The 14788-nt window shown below is 36.5% G+C and overlaps 1 protein-coding gene across 3 annotated transcripts in view; it reads right to left on the bottom strand.

Moving 5' to 3' along the window:
• The window catches only part of LOC130899711 (cGMP-dependent protein kinase, isozyme 2 forms cD4/T1/T3A/T3B), a 94984-nt gene that overhangs the window by 76506 nt on the left and 3690 nt on the right, over window positions 1–14788 (bottom strand). For 2 of the 3 annotated variants that reach the window (XM_057809857.1, XM_057809858.1), the window contains exon 3: window positions 9560–9870. In XM_057809857.1, coding sequence (XP_057665840.1) covers window positions 9560–9870 — 311 coding nt within the window. Of the gene's footprint in view, window positions 1–9559; window positions 9871–13429; window positions 13501–14788 lie in introns of those variants that run through there. The other variant, XM_057809861.1, reaches the window with a different exon arrangement.

Below are 14788 nucleotides of genomic sequence, written 5' to 3'. Positions count from 1 at the left end.
TAGTTAATTGGATGGCATCGACCTTTCGACCTTTTTGCTTGCTAACAAATAATTCCGCGAAGATTTATGATGTAATAGATACCGATTATTGTCATAAAAGTTGTTCGTTATAAAATGTAAATGTTAATTTTATATAATATACAATAACTAATTACCATAAAAAAAAATTAAGTATACGAGGGTTATCCGGAAAGTTTTGATTTTCGTATTTATACGTTATAACTTCGGAGCGATCTCAACGGGGATTTGTTGTGACGAGTAAAGGCCGTCACACACTTATGATGTAGTTTTCACCTTTAAAACACGTGTCAGATCGTACAAAACCGTTTAACGGTTGTAGGCCGCGTGTCGGTTGGAATTTGTATGAAAATTTTCGAGTTTTCGCAGTATTTGAGCCGTGCAGAGGAACTATTCCTATATCAGGGCTTAATCCAACAAACCACCCTCATTATCCCACCAAACTTTAACGAATTTCTCTCAAATTGGACGGCTGAGAAGTGTGGAAGGGAGTTTTACGTCGAAATTTGATTATTCGTGTACACTGTGGTGGTTTGGGCATGTTTTGGAGGAGACTTCGAAGAAAGAATACGATGAAAGTTATAATTTAACTCTCGCAGTCACCCGATTCAGTTGTTGTGGGTCCAATTGGACTACAAATCGAGATTAAATCGATTCAAAAGTCGATGGAAAGTTGTTTATACGCCTAACCTAACTATGATCGAAATTATTGATGTACATCCATGTATTACTGAATTTTTTTCACATTTTAATCGTTCCTTACGGTTTGTTAATGGGAAAAATGCCGTGCGGAAGAATCAGAACCGACTCCAACAACCCATAACCAACTCAAAACGTGATTTTTGACGATATTTACAAATACCCCTCGTATAATTTATTCACGATCGAGTTTAACGTATAATTAAAACATTTATATATAAATATATGTATATACCCTGCGCCTACTTGGTAATTTTCGTTTTTCTGTTTTTAGTACCGACCGCCTCGGTACCGTGCACGAACCACTCCCATCGATTATTCAAAATAACCTTTTACAAAATCGGGGCCACGTACATATGAGGTCGTAGGCGCTCGAATTTTCGAGAGGGGACAACGGGTACCTCCCCATTCACAACTCGGGTGCTACAGATATCATTTTGTATTTGTTTGTGTCAGTTTGCCATTTCCCAAGTGAAATTCCAAGATTGAGGCCTCGGAATCAACCGATTCTTATCAATGAACGAATAACCACCAAAATTCCGAAGTGATTAATACGTTTAACGATGCTGGATCAAATCCTACGTCAAAAACAACAGAAGGTGCAACGCCAGACATGTTGAATGTCATACCTTGTTACACAAGATGGCGCCACCATCTTCTCGCGTCATCTCCCGCTGTCAGTGAACGATGACAGTTGACAGAAGCGACAAATGACATAAAAACAAACAACTACCAATAGGAAACAACGTTTTCTACTTGAACGAAGACCATTTTCGATTGAATCGGCATGTCGACGAATAAAATTGTAGATTTGGAATAGATAAAGTATCAAAATACATTACTAAATCGATCTTGCGCAGTGAGGAGGTAATGCATGGCCTCTAAACAGTCCAAATCTATTTCTATGCGATTTATTTTGATGGGGTTTTGTTAAAAGCGAATCTACGTAAATAAACGAAGCTAAAATGTATGATACACCCTGTATCATCGTTAAATAAATTCAAATTGGTCTGATTTTTTTTTCACGCCACTGCTGGTCGATTGAATATACACGGCGGCAGGTAAAAAATCAATTAATCCATTGAGATAACCACCAATTTTGGTATATTTACATACCCTTGTCGTTATATTATTAAATTTGCGTGGCGTGAGAAATCTCGTTTTCTACCGAAGCAATTTGGCCACAAAAACGCCAAAAAGGCGTGCGATTCATCAACTTTTCTCACAATCTAAACAATTATTTCCAAACAGAACTTGAATTTTTAAAATTGGGCGTTCACGCAATCGTTATTAATGATAATGAGTAAATTTTTTTATTTCTTGTTGGCGATCGATCGACAACATATTAACCGCGAGTCGTTTACTGATTCTTGATTGGCTTTTCGTATTTAAATATTAAGAACTTAACGCTACTGGTCCAATATCCGAACGACCTCGCTTTCTGCACGAACCGTGGCCTCGTTAACCAGTCAATAAAATCACCAAAAAGACGCGTATTTCCAGACTTCTTACAAAAATTAGCATTAAAACACTCTTTAATAATGTTTCAGCTAGAAGAAGCGCCGCCCCATCACCAAATCAATGTGCCCCAACCGAAATTTCCAAATCGGTGGCTAAGAAAACGCGAATCGATGGAATAGCCATCACTATTTCCTTATCTGACCCCGTTAGACTTCTTTTTGTTGAGATATATGAAATGTATTGTATATAAAACAAAGTCCCATCACCAAATCAATGTGCCCCTACCGAAATTTCCAAATCGGTGGCTAAGAAAACGCGAATCGATGGAATAGCCATCACTATTTCCTTATCTGACCCCGTTAGACTTCTTTTTGTTGAGATATATGAAATGTATTGTATATAAAACAAAGTCCCATCACCAAATCAATGTGCCCCTACCGAATTTTCCAAATCGGTGGCTAAGAAAACGCGAATCGATGGAATAGCCATCACTATTTCCTTATCTGACCCCGTTAGACTTCTTTTTGTTGAGATATATGAAATGTATTGTATATAAAACAAAGTCCCATCACCAAATCAATGTGCCCCTACCGAAATTTCCAAATCGGTGGCTAAGAAAACGCGAATCGATGGAATAGCCATCACTATTTCCTTATCTGACCCCGTTAGACTTCTTTTTGTTGAGATATATGAAATGTATTGTATATAAAACAAAGTCCCATCACCAAATCAATGTGCCCCAACCGAAATTTCCAAATCGGTGGCTAAGAAAACGCGAATCGATGGAATAGCCTTCACTATTTCCTTATCTGACCCCGTTAGACTTCTTTTTGTTGAGATATATGAAATGTATTGTATATAAAACAAAGTCCCATCAACAAATCAATGTGCCCCAACCGAATTTTCCAAATCGGTGGCTAAGAAAACGCGAATCGATGGAATAGCCATCACTATTTCCTTATCTGACCCCGTTAGACTTCTTTTTGTTGAGATATATGAAATGTATTGTATATAAAACAAAGTCCCATCACCAAATCAATGTGCCCCTACCGAATTTTCCAAATCGGTGGCTAAGAAAACGCGAATCGATGGAATAGCCATCACTATTTCCTTATCTGACCCCGTTAGACTTCTTTTTGTTGAGATACATGAAATGTATTGTATATAAAACAAAGTCCCATCACCAAATCAATGTGCCCCAACCGAATTTTCCAAATCGGTGGCTAAGAAAACGCGAATCGATGGAATAGCCATCACTATTTCCTTATCTGACCCCGTTAGACTTCTTTTTGTTGAGATACATGAAATGTATTGTATATAAAACAAAGTCCCATCACCAAATCAATGTGCCCCAACCGAATTTTCCAAATCGGTGGCTAAGAAAACGCGAATCGATGGAATAGCCATCACTATTTCCTTATCTGACCCCGTTAGACTTCTTTTTGTTGAGATATATGAAATGTATTGTATATAAAACAAAGTCCCATCACCAAATCAATGTGCCCCTACCGAATTTTCCAAATCGGTGGCTAAGAAAACGCGAATCGATGGAATAGCCATCACTATTTCCTTATCTGACCCCGTTAGACTTCTTTTTGTTGAGATATATGAAATGTATTGTATATAAAACAAAGTCCCATCACCAAATCAATGTGCCCCTACCGAAATTTCCAAATCGGTGGCTAAGAAAACGCGAATCGATGGAATAGCCATCACTATTTCCTTATCTGACCCCGTTAGACTTCTTTTTGTTGAGATATATGAAATGTATTGTATATAAAACAAAGTCCCATCACCAAATCAATGTGCCCCAACCGAAATTTCCAAATCGGTGGCTAAGAAAACGCGAATCGATGGAATAGCCTTCACTATTTCCTTATCTGACCCCGTTAGACTTCTTTTTGTTGAGATATATGAAATGTATTGTATATAAAACAAAGTCCCATCAACAAATCAATGTGCCCCAACCGAATTTTCCAAATCGGTGGCTAAGAAAACGCGAATCGATGGAATAGCCATCACTATTTCCTTATCTGACCCCGTTAGACTTCTTTTTGTTGAGATATATGAAATGTATTGTATATAAAACAAAGTCCCATCACCAAATCAATGTGCCCCTACCGAATTTTCCAAATCGGTGGCTAAGAAAACGCGAATCGATGGAATAGCCATCACTATTTCCTTATCTGACCCCGTTAGACTTCTTTTTGTTGAGATACATGAAATGTATTGTATATAAAACAAAGTCCCATCACCAAATCAATGTGCCCCAACCGAATTTTCCAAATCGGTGGCTAAGAAAACGCGAATCGATGGAATAGCCATCACTATTTCCTTATCTGACCCCGTTAGACTTCTTTTTGTTGAGATACATGAAATGTATTGTATATAAAACAAAGTCCCATCACCAAATCAATGTGCCCCAACCGAATTTTCCAAATCGGTGGCTAAGAAAACGCGAATCGATGGAATAGCCATCACTATTTCCTTATCTGACCCCGTTAGACTTCTTTTTGTTGAGATATATGAAATGTATTGTATATAAAACAAAGTCCCATCACCAAATCAATGTGCCCCTACCGAATTTTCCAAATCGGTGGCTAAGAAAACGCGAATCGATGGAATAGCCATCACTATTTCCTTATCTGACCCCGTTAGACTTCTTTTTGTTGAGATACATGAAATGTATTGTATATAAAACAAAGTCCCATCACCAAATCAATGTGCCCCAACCGAATTTTCCAAATCGGTGGCTAAGAAAACGCGAATCGATGGAATAGCCATCACTATTTCCTTATCTGACCCCGTTAGACTTCTTTTTGTTGAGATATATGAAATGTATTGTATATAAAACAAAGTCCCATCACCAAATCAATGTGCCCCAACCGAAATTTCCAAATCGGTGGCTAAGAAAACGCGAATCGATGGAATAGCCATCACTATTTCCTTATCTGACCCCGTTAGACTTCTTTTTGTTGAGATATATGAAATGTATTGTATATAAAACAAAGTCCCATCACCAAATCAATGTGCCCCAACCGAATTTTCCAAATCGGTGGCTAAGAAAACGCGAATCGATGGAATAGCCATCACTATTTCCTTATCTGACCCCGTTAGACTTCTTTTTGTTGAGATATATGTAAAGTATACCGAGTTATACATCGAATACAGCCGTGACGAAGGGGAAGAACCACTCGGATTGGATATTTTCATGAATTTCGCACTTTTTGCGTTACCTCGGACAACTTTCCCAATTAAACAATAACACTTCGACCTCGGGATTGTTTTTTTTTTAGAGATTCCAAGTTATATTTCTTTTATAACCTTCTTAATGTCCCTAATAGCTTGCAATTAACTTAATCCTCTCCAATATACTTGGTATACGTTTTAAGAAAAACCAACATACCTACATCCCTCTACTTTCTACATGATTTCATGGCATACGAACCTTGACAAGACGTTTTGAATCTAAGAGAAGTTTACTATTTTTCGAACACATTTCGAACGCCTAGATTTCATCGGAGCTACGCTGCTCTTGGAGATTCGCTACGCGCGACTTTCGTTTTGTATATAAAGCGGCGAAAGAAACCGAAACTGCGACGTGAAATATGTTGAAAACCTGTTACATGTTGTCAAGACGTTCGCAGTATTTTGTAAATCTCCTAAATTGACATTATCATTAAAAAAAAATTAAAAAACACTTATTATTTCGAAAACAGTTTAAAATATAAATAATATACTTGTATTTATAATGAGAAAGTTAATATTGGTCATTGTCACATAACACACCCCGTATAATTTATTTAAATGCGCATTTAAAATATACAAATGGACGTATCCAAGTATTTTCCCCAAAACTCGCTGTCATTTATTTATGAATTTATCAATTTGAAGCATTTGGCTAGTCCGACACTGTTCCAAGGTCAATATATCTCTTCCATTTGGTAAACAACAGTTTTTATTTTTTTTTTAAGTAAAACTGCCCAATCAACAGTTGGTATTTCTGCACGACGATATCAAATATGTAATCGGGTTTTTCCGGCTCGTAACCATAAAACCCATGGTGTATTCAATGGATAACACAAAGTTTATGTATATAAAAGAAACCAGTGAATCATAGCTACCTGCACTTTTAGTTTTCGAGCAACGATAAACAGTGTTAGACCGTCTGTATCAAAATGCGGCATAATAACGTGAATAAGTTCATCGTACTTATTTTGTTGGTTATATTAGTTGAAGATGCGATTGGAGATACTTATAAAACCATGGATAAACGAGAATGCGAAGAAAATTGTATAAGAAATTGTAATAGGGCGTATTATAAAAACGGCGAATGCATCAAACAAGGCGGACTGTTTCCCAGATTTTCAGAATGTCATTGTTGGATGAAAGAATATAATAAGAAATACGATAAGAATCAATATTACAATGACTATTGAAAAAAATTCATCGCTGACGTGCTGTAAGTGCAAAAACTACAAAATTATTTATACATATATATAAATTTACTAATTTGTAATCATATTTTTTATAAATGAATAAAATTTTATAAACGAAGTTGTTTATTTTTAAAATATAACCTCAAATTCAATTAATCATCAATCCCTCAAGTTTATATATAAATGATACAAGATGGCGCAGAAGGGAAACTAGAAATTATTTTTTATGGTAAGACTTTAAATAGAAACATAACTAATTAAGTTAAAAGTTAAATTCATCTCAATCAAATCTTTCATTTACGAATATTTTGATGTTGATTTAACCATAAAAACGTAATTTAAATAAGTAAAGAACACTGTATATATGACGTATAGTTATTTAAATTATTAGTGTGCAGATGGCGCCGTGATCTCTAAATGATATACACGACAAAAGGACCGTAATAAGGAATAATATCGTAAGAATAGGGAAATTTGGAATAATTAGTTGAATAATAGATTTTATATATTTAATTCATTAATATAATATATATAATTGTATATATAAACATTTTTTAACGTCAAAATAACTGTTAATATTCTACGGGGGTTATATGAAAAGTTTAGTATCTAATAAAGAAATAAAATAATTTTTTTCTGTAACCTCCAAGTCTACACTGGCGTTTTTAATAATTCCAAATAATAGTTATCGTCTTTTTTTGTCAAAATAACCACAAATGAAAATTTAAGGTTAGGAAACAAGATAAAGTCGCCGATAACCAAATCTGGTGAATATTGTGCGTGGTAAATCAACTCAAAGTGTCATTTTAGCGATCGGCGATCAATTAAGTGTGGAAAAAAAACGTTATCCTGACGAAAAAGTCCTTTAGCCTCATTTGCAATCCACCGTCTTAACCGTTTTTTCGATTCAAGACGGTGTAGATCGGGGTTTTATCTACAATACGATTTCGTTTTGCTTAAACAGCGTCAATTAAATGTAGCTACTATAGTTTTTATGCTTGTCCTCCCCCATTTTTATCCTCACTACTCTATATGTCACCTGGAGCAGGTATTTTCCGCCCCAGAAGGTTTTTCCTGCTACAAATCTCAGTGTTGTTTCGGGAAATTGTTTTTTGGTGCTTCCTCGTACATGTTTCTACCGCTATTGCTTTCTCTTTACCATTAATCCATTACCATATGGTAAAATTTACCATTATAACCTTCATTTCTAAATTGAGATCGATAACTTTTCGAACAACACTCGTATCAAAACAATAATGATGTTTATTGATTCCAGACTGTATATATGGGGGCAATAACTTTCGGGGAAGGGAAGAGCGATCATTTTTAAGGATGTATTCGATTCGACAAATCGACAAATTAAAACAAATACAGGATGTCTTAATAAAGACAATTTATTTGTTTTTACGAGTACGATGTTATTTATTCTTTTTGGTGTTTGTACCATGGAAATTTACCATTAAAATGAGAATTTGATGAGTTTTTTCTAATCCTGATCGACATTTAGCCCCATTTTTTTGTGTAATTGAGTTAAAAAGGACCTTTGAGACTCCATTACCCAAGATATGAATCATAACGGTAAATGGCGGTTGATTATTTATTTATTGCATGTTATTAAGTATGTTAATATAATTCTAGGATTTTTTTACAAAAACTGCATAATAATTACTATCTAAGTACGTTTCTTATCGCGTAATTGATATAATTATATTTAGCGGTATATCGGTTTGACGTAATTTTTATTTTTAAATATTTTCAAACGCTTTTATCGATTCCCCGGAATTCCAGTGGAATTTTTATCGGAAAGAACCTAAATTATTGAGATATTTCTAATAATAAAAACCAAATAGTGATTTTCGCCCACAAGCGCCATTTTGGGGACGCGTGCAGGACAAAACAGAAGCTCCAATTGTAGATTTATCGTTTATCTATAAGCAGACAAATTTTTTCAACAAATTTTACCGAAAATTCGTTATTTTCCATCTTCAAACATGTACACACCCGAAGGAAAAATTATCATATAATTATATTTTGCGGTATATCGGTTTGACGTAATTTTTATTTTTAAATATTTTCAAACGCTTTTATCGATTCCCCGGAATTCCAGTGGAATTTTTATCGGAAAGAACCTAAATTATTGAGATTTTTCTTATAATAAAAACCAAATAGTGATTTTCGCCCACAAGCGCCATTTTGGGGACGCGTGCAGGACAAAACAGAAGCTCCAATTGTAGATTTATCGTTTATCTATAAAGCAGACAAATTTTTTCAACAAATTTTACCGAAAATTCGTTATTTTCCATCTTCAAACATGTACACACCCGAAGGAAAAATTATCATATAATTATATTTTGCGGTATATCGGTTTGACGTAATTTTTATTTTTAAATATTTTCAAACGCTTTTATCGATTCCCCGGAATTCCAGTGGAATTTTTATCGGAAAGGACCTAAATTATTGAGATATTTCTAATAATAAAAACCAAATAGTGATTTTCGCCCACAAGCGCCATTTTGGGGACGCGTGCAGGACAAAACAGAAGCTCCAATTGTAGATTTATCGTTTAACTATAAAGCAGACAAATTTTTTCAACAAATTTTACCGAAAATTCGTTATTTTCCATCTTCAAACATGTACACACCCGAAGGAAAATCAGTTAATGAATTTCCTGGTATAAACAACAACAAACTTCATTTAAATGTCAAAACCATCAATAAAATCGACGTCATAAGAACATAGAACTCAATCTATTTTGACAGTAGAGCTGTCATTCAAGCTACGAATGACTTCACCCACCGAATCCATTCTTGATCGACGGAAATTGATGCCATCTATTGGCGCGATTTAAACACCTGGTCAACGTAACGCGATAGGTTGAAGCGAAAGCTTCTGATCGGATCCGCGGACTATGGACTGAAAATATTCATCAATTTGAGACTTACCTTTCATTTTTGGGATGAACGGTGAATGTCTGTTTGCTCAAATCTAAAATGGAGGCTTCGCTTTGCGGTTCCGCGGATATTCCGGCGCGTTGTTTTCTCGGTCGCATCCCTTTCGGACTGGTCGGATTTTGTACGCGAATAACGCTTTGGAATTTATCCAGCTGCGAACGCAAATCGCAAATTTCGTTTTCGCGTTGCTGCAATTGCTGACGCAGCTCTTGGAGACGTTGTTCGCGGAGTAATTCGATATCGACGCGTTCGATTTGGCGGGTCAGTTCTTCGATTAAAAGATCTTTTTGCACCAACAAAGCCTGAAAAACAAAAACGAATCAAATAGGGGAATAGACGGGGAAAAAATTGGTAAAACAAAAGTGTTTGGGATGGGAAATACCAGTTTTTAGAGCGACATTTAAGCCGAACGGTTCAATAAGCAAATTGAGAATCCTCAACCACTTTCAATTCGACCCCTGGAAGCCGAGATCATTCGGAATTCATAGGAGATCCATCCATCGAAATTCGGAGCAGTTTCTCTAAAACAAGACCTTGTAAACCAACTTTTACATCTGTTAGAACACAAAACACAACAATATCTAACGTAGATGTCAAAACAGTCGGACTCAATTAGATAATTCCCGTCTTTCGAGATTTTCAACGGGCTTAAACACCCTGCAGGTACACAACCCTACCAACCCGCAAGTTTAGGGTTTTTCCAGGGCGACTGAGGTGGTTTCCTGGTGGATTTTTGGGGTCGTAGCAGTAAAGGGAGAAGTCTGTTGACAATGTTGGTTTGAGTATTTTAAAAAACGGCGTTTTTGGAGTTGTATTTGGCCTTTTGGTGTCAGTTAAGAAGTCGTAGAGAGTTTGGGGTTTTTCCAGGGCGACTGAGTTAGTTTCCTGGGGGATTTTTGGGGTCGTAGCAGTAAAGGGAGAAGTCTGTTGACAATGTTGGTTTTAGTATTTTAAAAAGGGCCTTGTTGGAGTTGTACTTGGCCTTTTGGTGTCAGTTAAGAAGTCGTAGAGAGTTTGGGGTTTTTCCAGGGCGACTGAGTTAGTTTCCTGGGGGATTTTTGGGGTCGTAGCAGTAAAGGGAGAAGTCTGTTGACAAGGGGGGTTTTAGTATTTTAAAAAGGGCCTTGTTGGAGTTGTACTTGGCCTTTTGGTGTCAGTTAAGAAGTCGTAGAGAGTTTAGGGTTTTTCCAGGGCGACTGAGTTAGTTTCCTGGGGGGTTTTTGGGGTCGTAGCAGTAAAAGGAGAAGTCTGTTGACAATGTTGGTTTGAGTATTTTAAAAAACGGCGTTTTTGGAGTTGTACTTGGCCTTTTGGTGTCAGTTAAGAAGTCGTAGAGAGTTTGGCGTTTTTCCAGGGCGACTGAGTTAGTTTCCTGGAGGATTTTTGGGGTCGTAGCAGTAAAAGGAGAAGTCTGTTGACAATGTTGGTTTGAGTATTTTAAAAAACGGCGTTTTGGAGTTGTATTTGGCCTTTTGGTGTCAGTTAAGAAGTCGTAGAGAGTTTGGGGTTTTTCCAGGGCGACTGAGTTAGTTTCCTGGAGGATTTTTGGGGTCGTAGCAGTAAAAGGAGAAGTCTGTTGACAATGTTGGTTTGAGTATTTTAAAAAACGGCGTTTTGGAGTTGTATTTGGCCTTTTGGTGTCAGTTAAGAAGTCGTAGAGAGTTTGGGGTTTTTCCAGGGCGACTGAGTTAGTTTCCTGGAGGATTTTTGGGGTCGTAGCAGTAAAAGGAGAAGTCTGTTGACAATGTTGGTTTTAGTATTTTAAAAAACGGCGTTTTGGAGTTGTACTTGGCCTTTTGGTGTCAGTTAAGAAGTCGTAGAGAGTTTGGCGTTTTTCCAGGGCGACTGAGTTAGTTTCCTGGAGGATTTTTGGGGTCGTAGCAGTAAAAGGAGAAGTCTGTTGACAATGTTGGTTTGAGTATTTTAAAAAACGGCGTTTTGGAGTTGTATTTGGCCTTTTGGTGTCAGTTAAGAAGTCGTAGAGAGTTTGGGGTTTTTCCAGGGCGACTGAGTTAGTTTCCTGGAGGATTTTTGGGGTCGTAGCAGTAAAAGGAGAAGTCTGTTGACAATGTTGGTTTTAGTATTTTAAAAAACGGCGTTTTTGGAGTTGTACTTGGCCTTTTGGTGTCAGTTAAGAAGTCGTAGAGAGTTTGGGGTTTTTCCAGGGCGACTGAGTTAGTTTCCTGGGGGATTTTTGGGGTCGTAGCAGTAAAAGGAGAAGTCTGTTGACAAGGGGGGTTTGAGTATTTTAAAAAACGGCGTTTTTGGAGTTGTATTTGGCCTTTTGGTGTCAGTTAAGAAGTCGTAGAGAGTTTGGGGTTTTTCCAGGGCGACTGAGTTAGTTTCCTGGAGGATTTTTGGGGTCGTAGCAGTAAAAGGAGAAGTCTGTTGACAATGTTGGTTTTAGTATTTTAAAAAACGGCGTTTTTGGAGTTGTACTTGGCCTTTTGGTGTCAGTTAAGAAGTCGTAGAGAGTTTGGGGTTTTTCCAGGGCGACTGAGTTAGTTTCCTGGGGGATTTTTGGGGTCGTAGCAATAAAAGGAGAAGTCTGTTGACAAGGGGGGTTTGAGTATTTTAAAAAACGGCGTTTTTGGAGTTGTATTTGGCCTTTTGGTGTCAGTTAAGAAGTCGTAGAGAGTTTGGGGTTTTTCCAGGATAACTGAGTTAGTTTCCTGGTGGATTTTTGGGGTCGTAGCAGTAAAGGGAGAAGTCTGTTGACAATGTTGGTTTGAGTATTTTAAAAAACGGCGTTTTTGGAGTTGTATTTGGCCTTTTGGTGTCAGTTAAGAAGTCGTAGGGAGTTTGAGGTTTTTCCAGGGCGACTGAGTTAGTTTCCTGGGGGATTTTTGGGTCGTAGCAGTAAAGGGAGAAGTCTGTTGACAATGTTGGTTTGAGTATTTTAAAAAACGGCGTTTTTGGAGTTGTACTTGCCATTTTGGTGTCAGTTAAGAAGTCGTAGAGAGTTTGGGGTTTTTCCAGGGCGACTGAGTTAGTTTCCTGGGGGATTTTTGGGGTCGTAGCAGTAAAAGGAGAAGTCTGTTGACAAGGGGGGTTTGAGTATTTTAAAAAACGGCGTTTTTGGAGTTGTACTTGGCCTTTTGGTGTCAGTTAAGAAGTCGTAGAGAGTTTGGGGTTTTTCCAGGGCGACTGAGTTAGTTTCCTGGGGGATTTTTGGGGTCGTAGCAGTAAAGGGAGAAGTCTGTTGACAAGGGGGGTTTTAGTATTTTAAAAAGGGCCTTGTTGGAGTTGTACTTGGCCTTTTGGTGTCAGTTAAGAAGTCGTAGAGAGTTTGGGGTTTTTCCAGGGCGACTGAGTTAGTTTCCTGGGGGATTTTTGGGGTCGTAGCAGTAAAGGGAGAAGTCTGTTGACAATGTTGGTTTGAGTATTTTAAAAAACGGCGTTTTTGGAGTTGTACTTGCCATTTTGGTGTCAGTTAAGAAGTCGTAGAGAGTTAGGGGTTTTTCCAGGGCGACTGAGTTAGTTTCCTGGGGGATTTTTGGGGTCGTAGCAGTAAATAAAACTATGATAGTCAACACAGTAGTCAAAGATCGATAGAGATTACGACACGCGACAACAGAAATAAAAAAAAACATTCGCTATATACATAATCGCATAAAATGTCTTTTTTTTTTCGTTTTTAATTGAAATTTTTGGAAATTTTTTCATTTTATTACTTATATCTTTCAACGAATATAAAAATTATTCATTCGTAAAGGAATAATTCAGTTTTTTAAAGTAGCAATTCGGTTTTTGTTCGAAATAACACATTTGTAAAAAAATTACGGACCCTTACGGTTTGAATTATCGTTAAAATAAAATAAAATAATACATTCGAATGAAAAAAAAAAAAAAAAAAATTACCTTATTTCGTTTTTTGAATATTTCCGCAAACAGTTTATTGAAACCCATCTCGACAATCGCAAGAAAACAATTAAACTGAAATTATTCAAAAGGATATCTCTTAATAGAGACAAAAATAAAGATTTTAATCTATTTCAATTATTATTGATAGTGTAATAAGTATAAAGATAAAAAACAATGACGACGTTCTCAATGAACTGGTCCATAAATTAATTGAGAGGCCGCAACAACCAGTCGCGAGAAAAATATCAATAAAGAAACGTGTACCCCTTGTATACACTGCCAGACAAAAATTTTAAAACAAATTAAAACAATATAATTAATATTTTAAAAAAATATTGTCGAAAATAAAAGTTTTAATCTTAGTTTTATAAATATCCAACTTATGGTCCAATTAAACACGTAGTTTTTCAAAAAAATCATTATATTCGTTATTTTTTCAATAATTACAACAAATACAATCATCCCAAGGCTTTTCAAACATCTCGAAGCCGTTTTTGTAGACAAATTTCTTCATTTGAACTGAATTTGTAACCAGCGACCATTTTTCGAGATCATCCATAAGCCAATAGTCACTGGGAACCAGATCTGGACTATAATATGGATGAGGAAGCGATTCGAAATGTGATTAGTTCAATTTAACCATCGTTGTGAATCTGTACATTTTTTCTTCGATGTATGTAGACGCTTTTCCTTGATTTTTGCATTCAAACGACTCCATGTTTATCTTTTTGGACATAATATGGAAGCCGTAACCTTCCCAGCTGACTTAAAGGCTACGAACCCGGTTCACCGACCGCGGTCCACTCAGATCATGATCTTTACGACTTTTTTTGAGCAAACTTTGAACTATCCGGTACCAAAAATCAAGCATAGTCGCTTTTCTAACCTATTGGAAGAATATTATGGGAAAGGAACAGTCCAAATACATTTTAGAACAAAATTGTTCGACGGAACAATTATCCCAAACATAGCAGAGGTTATTTGGACAAGGAATGGCCTCCTCAAAGCCCGGATCTCTGTCCCATCGACTTTTTTTGGCAATAATTTGATAGTATTGTCCAAAATTGTGATTTATAGTCGCTTTGAATACTCTATAACAAAGATGGAGAGATTTCCAGAGATTTGTGAAAAAATTAATGGAATTTTTTGATGAAAAATTTAATTAAACTCTAAATATGTAAGTTTTCTTTGATTTTCCTACTTTAATTAAGGTTTGGTGTTGAGTAAGATGATTTTAAAGACGTAGATCACCAGCTAGGACACCTGATCTGAAACCACTCGATTTTTTTTATGGGAACAGTTAAAAAATCGCGACTACGTTAATCAATAGAACGAATAAATTCATTTTTTAACCGT

Source organism: Diorhabda carinulata, chromosome 11 (genome assembly GCF_026250575.1).
Source record: "Diorhabda carinulata isolate Delta chromosome 11, icDioCari1.1, whole genome shotgun sequence".
Classification (NCBI taxonomy): Eukaryota; Metazoa; Arthropoda; class Insecta; order Coleoptera; family Chrysomelidae; genus Diorhabda; species Diorhabda carinulata.
This window is presented reverse-complemented; position numbering and strand designations above follow the sequence as displayed.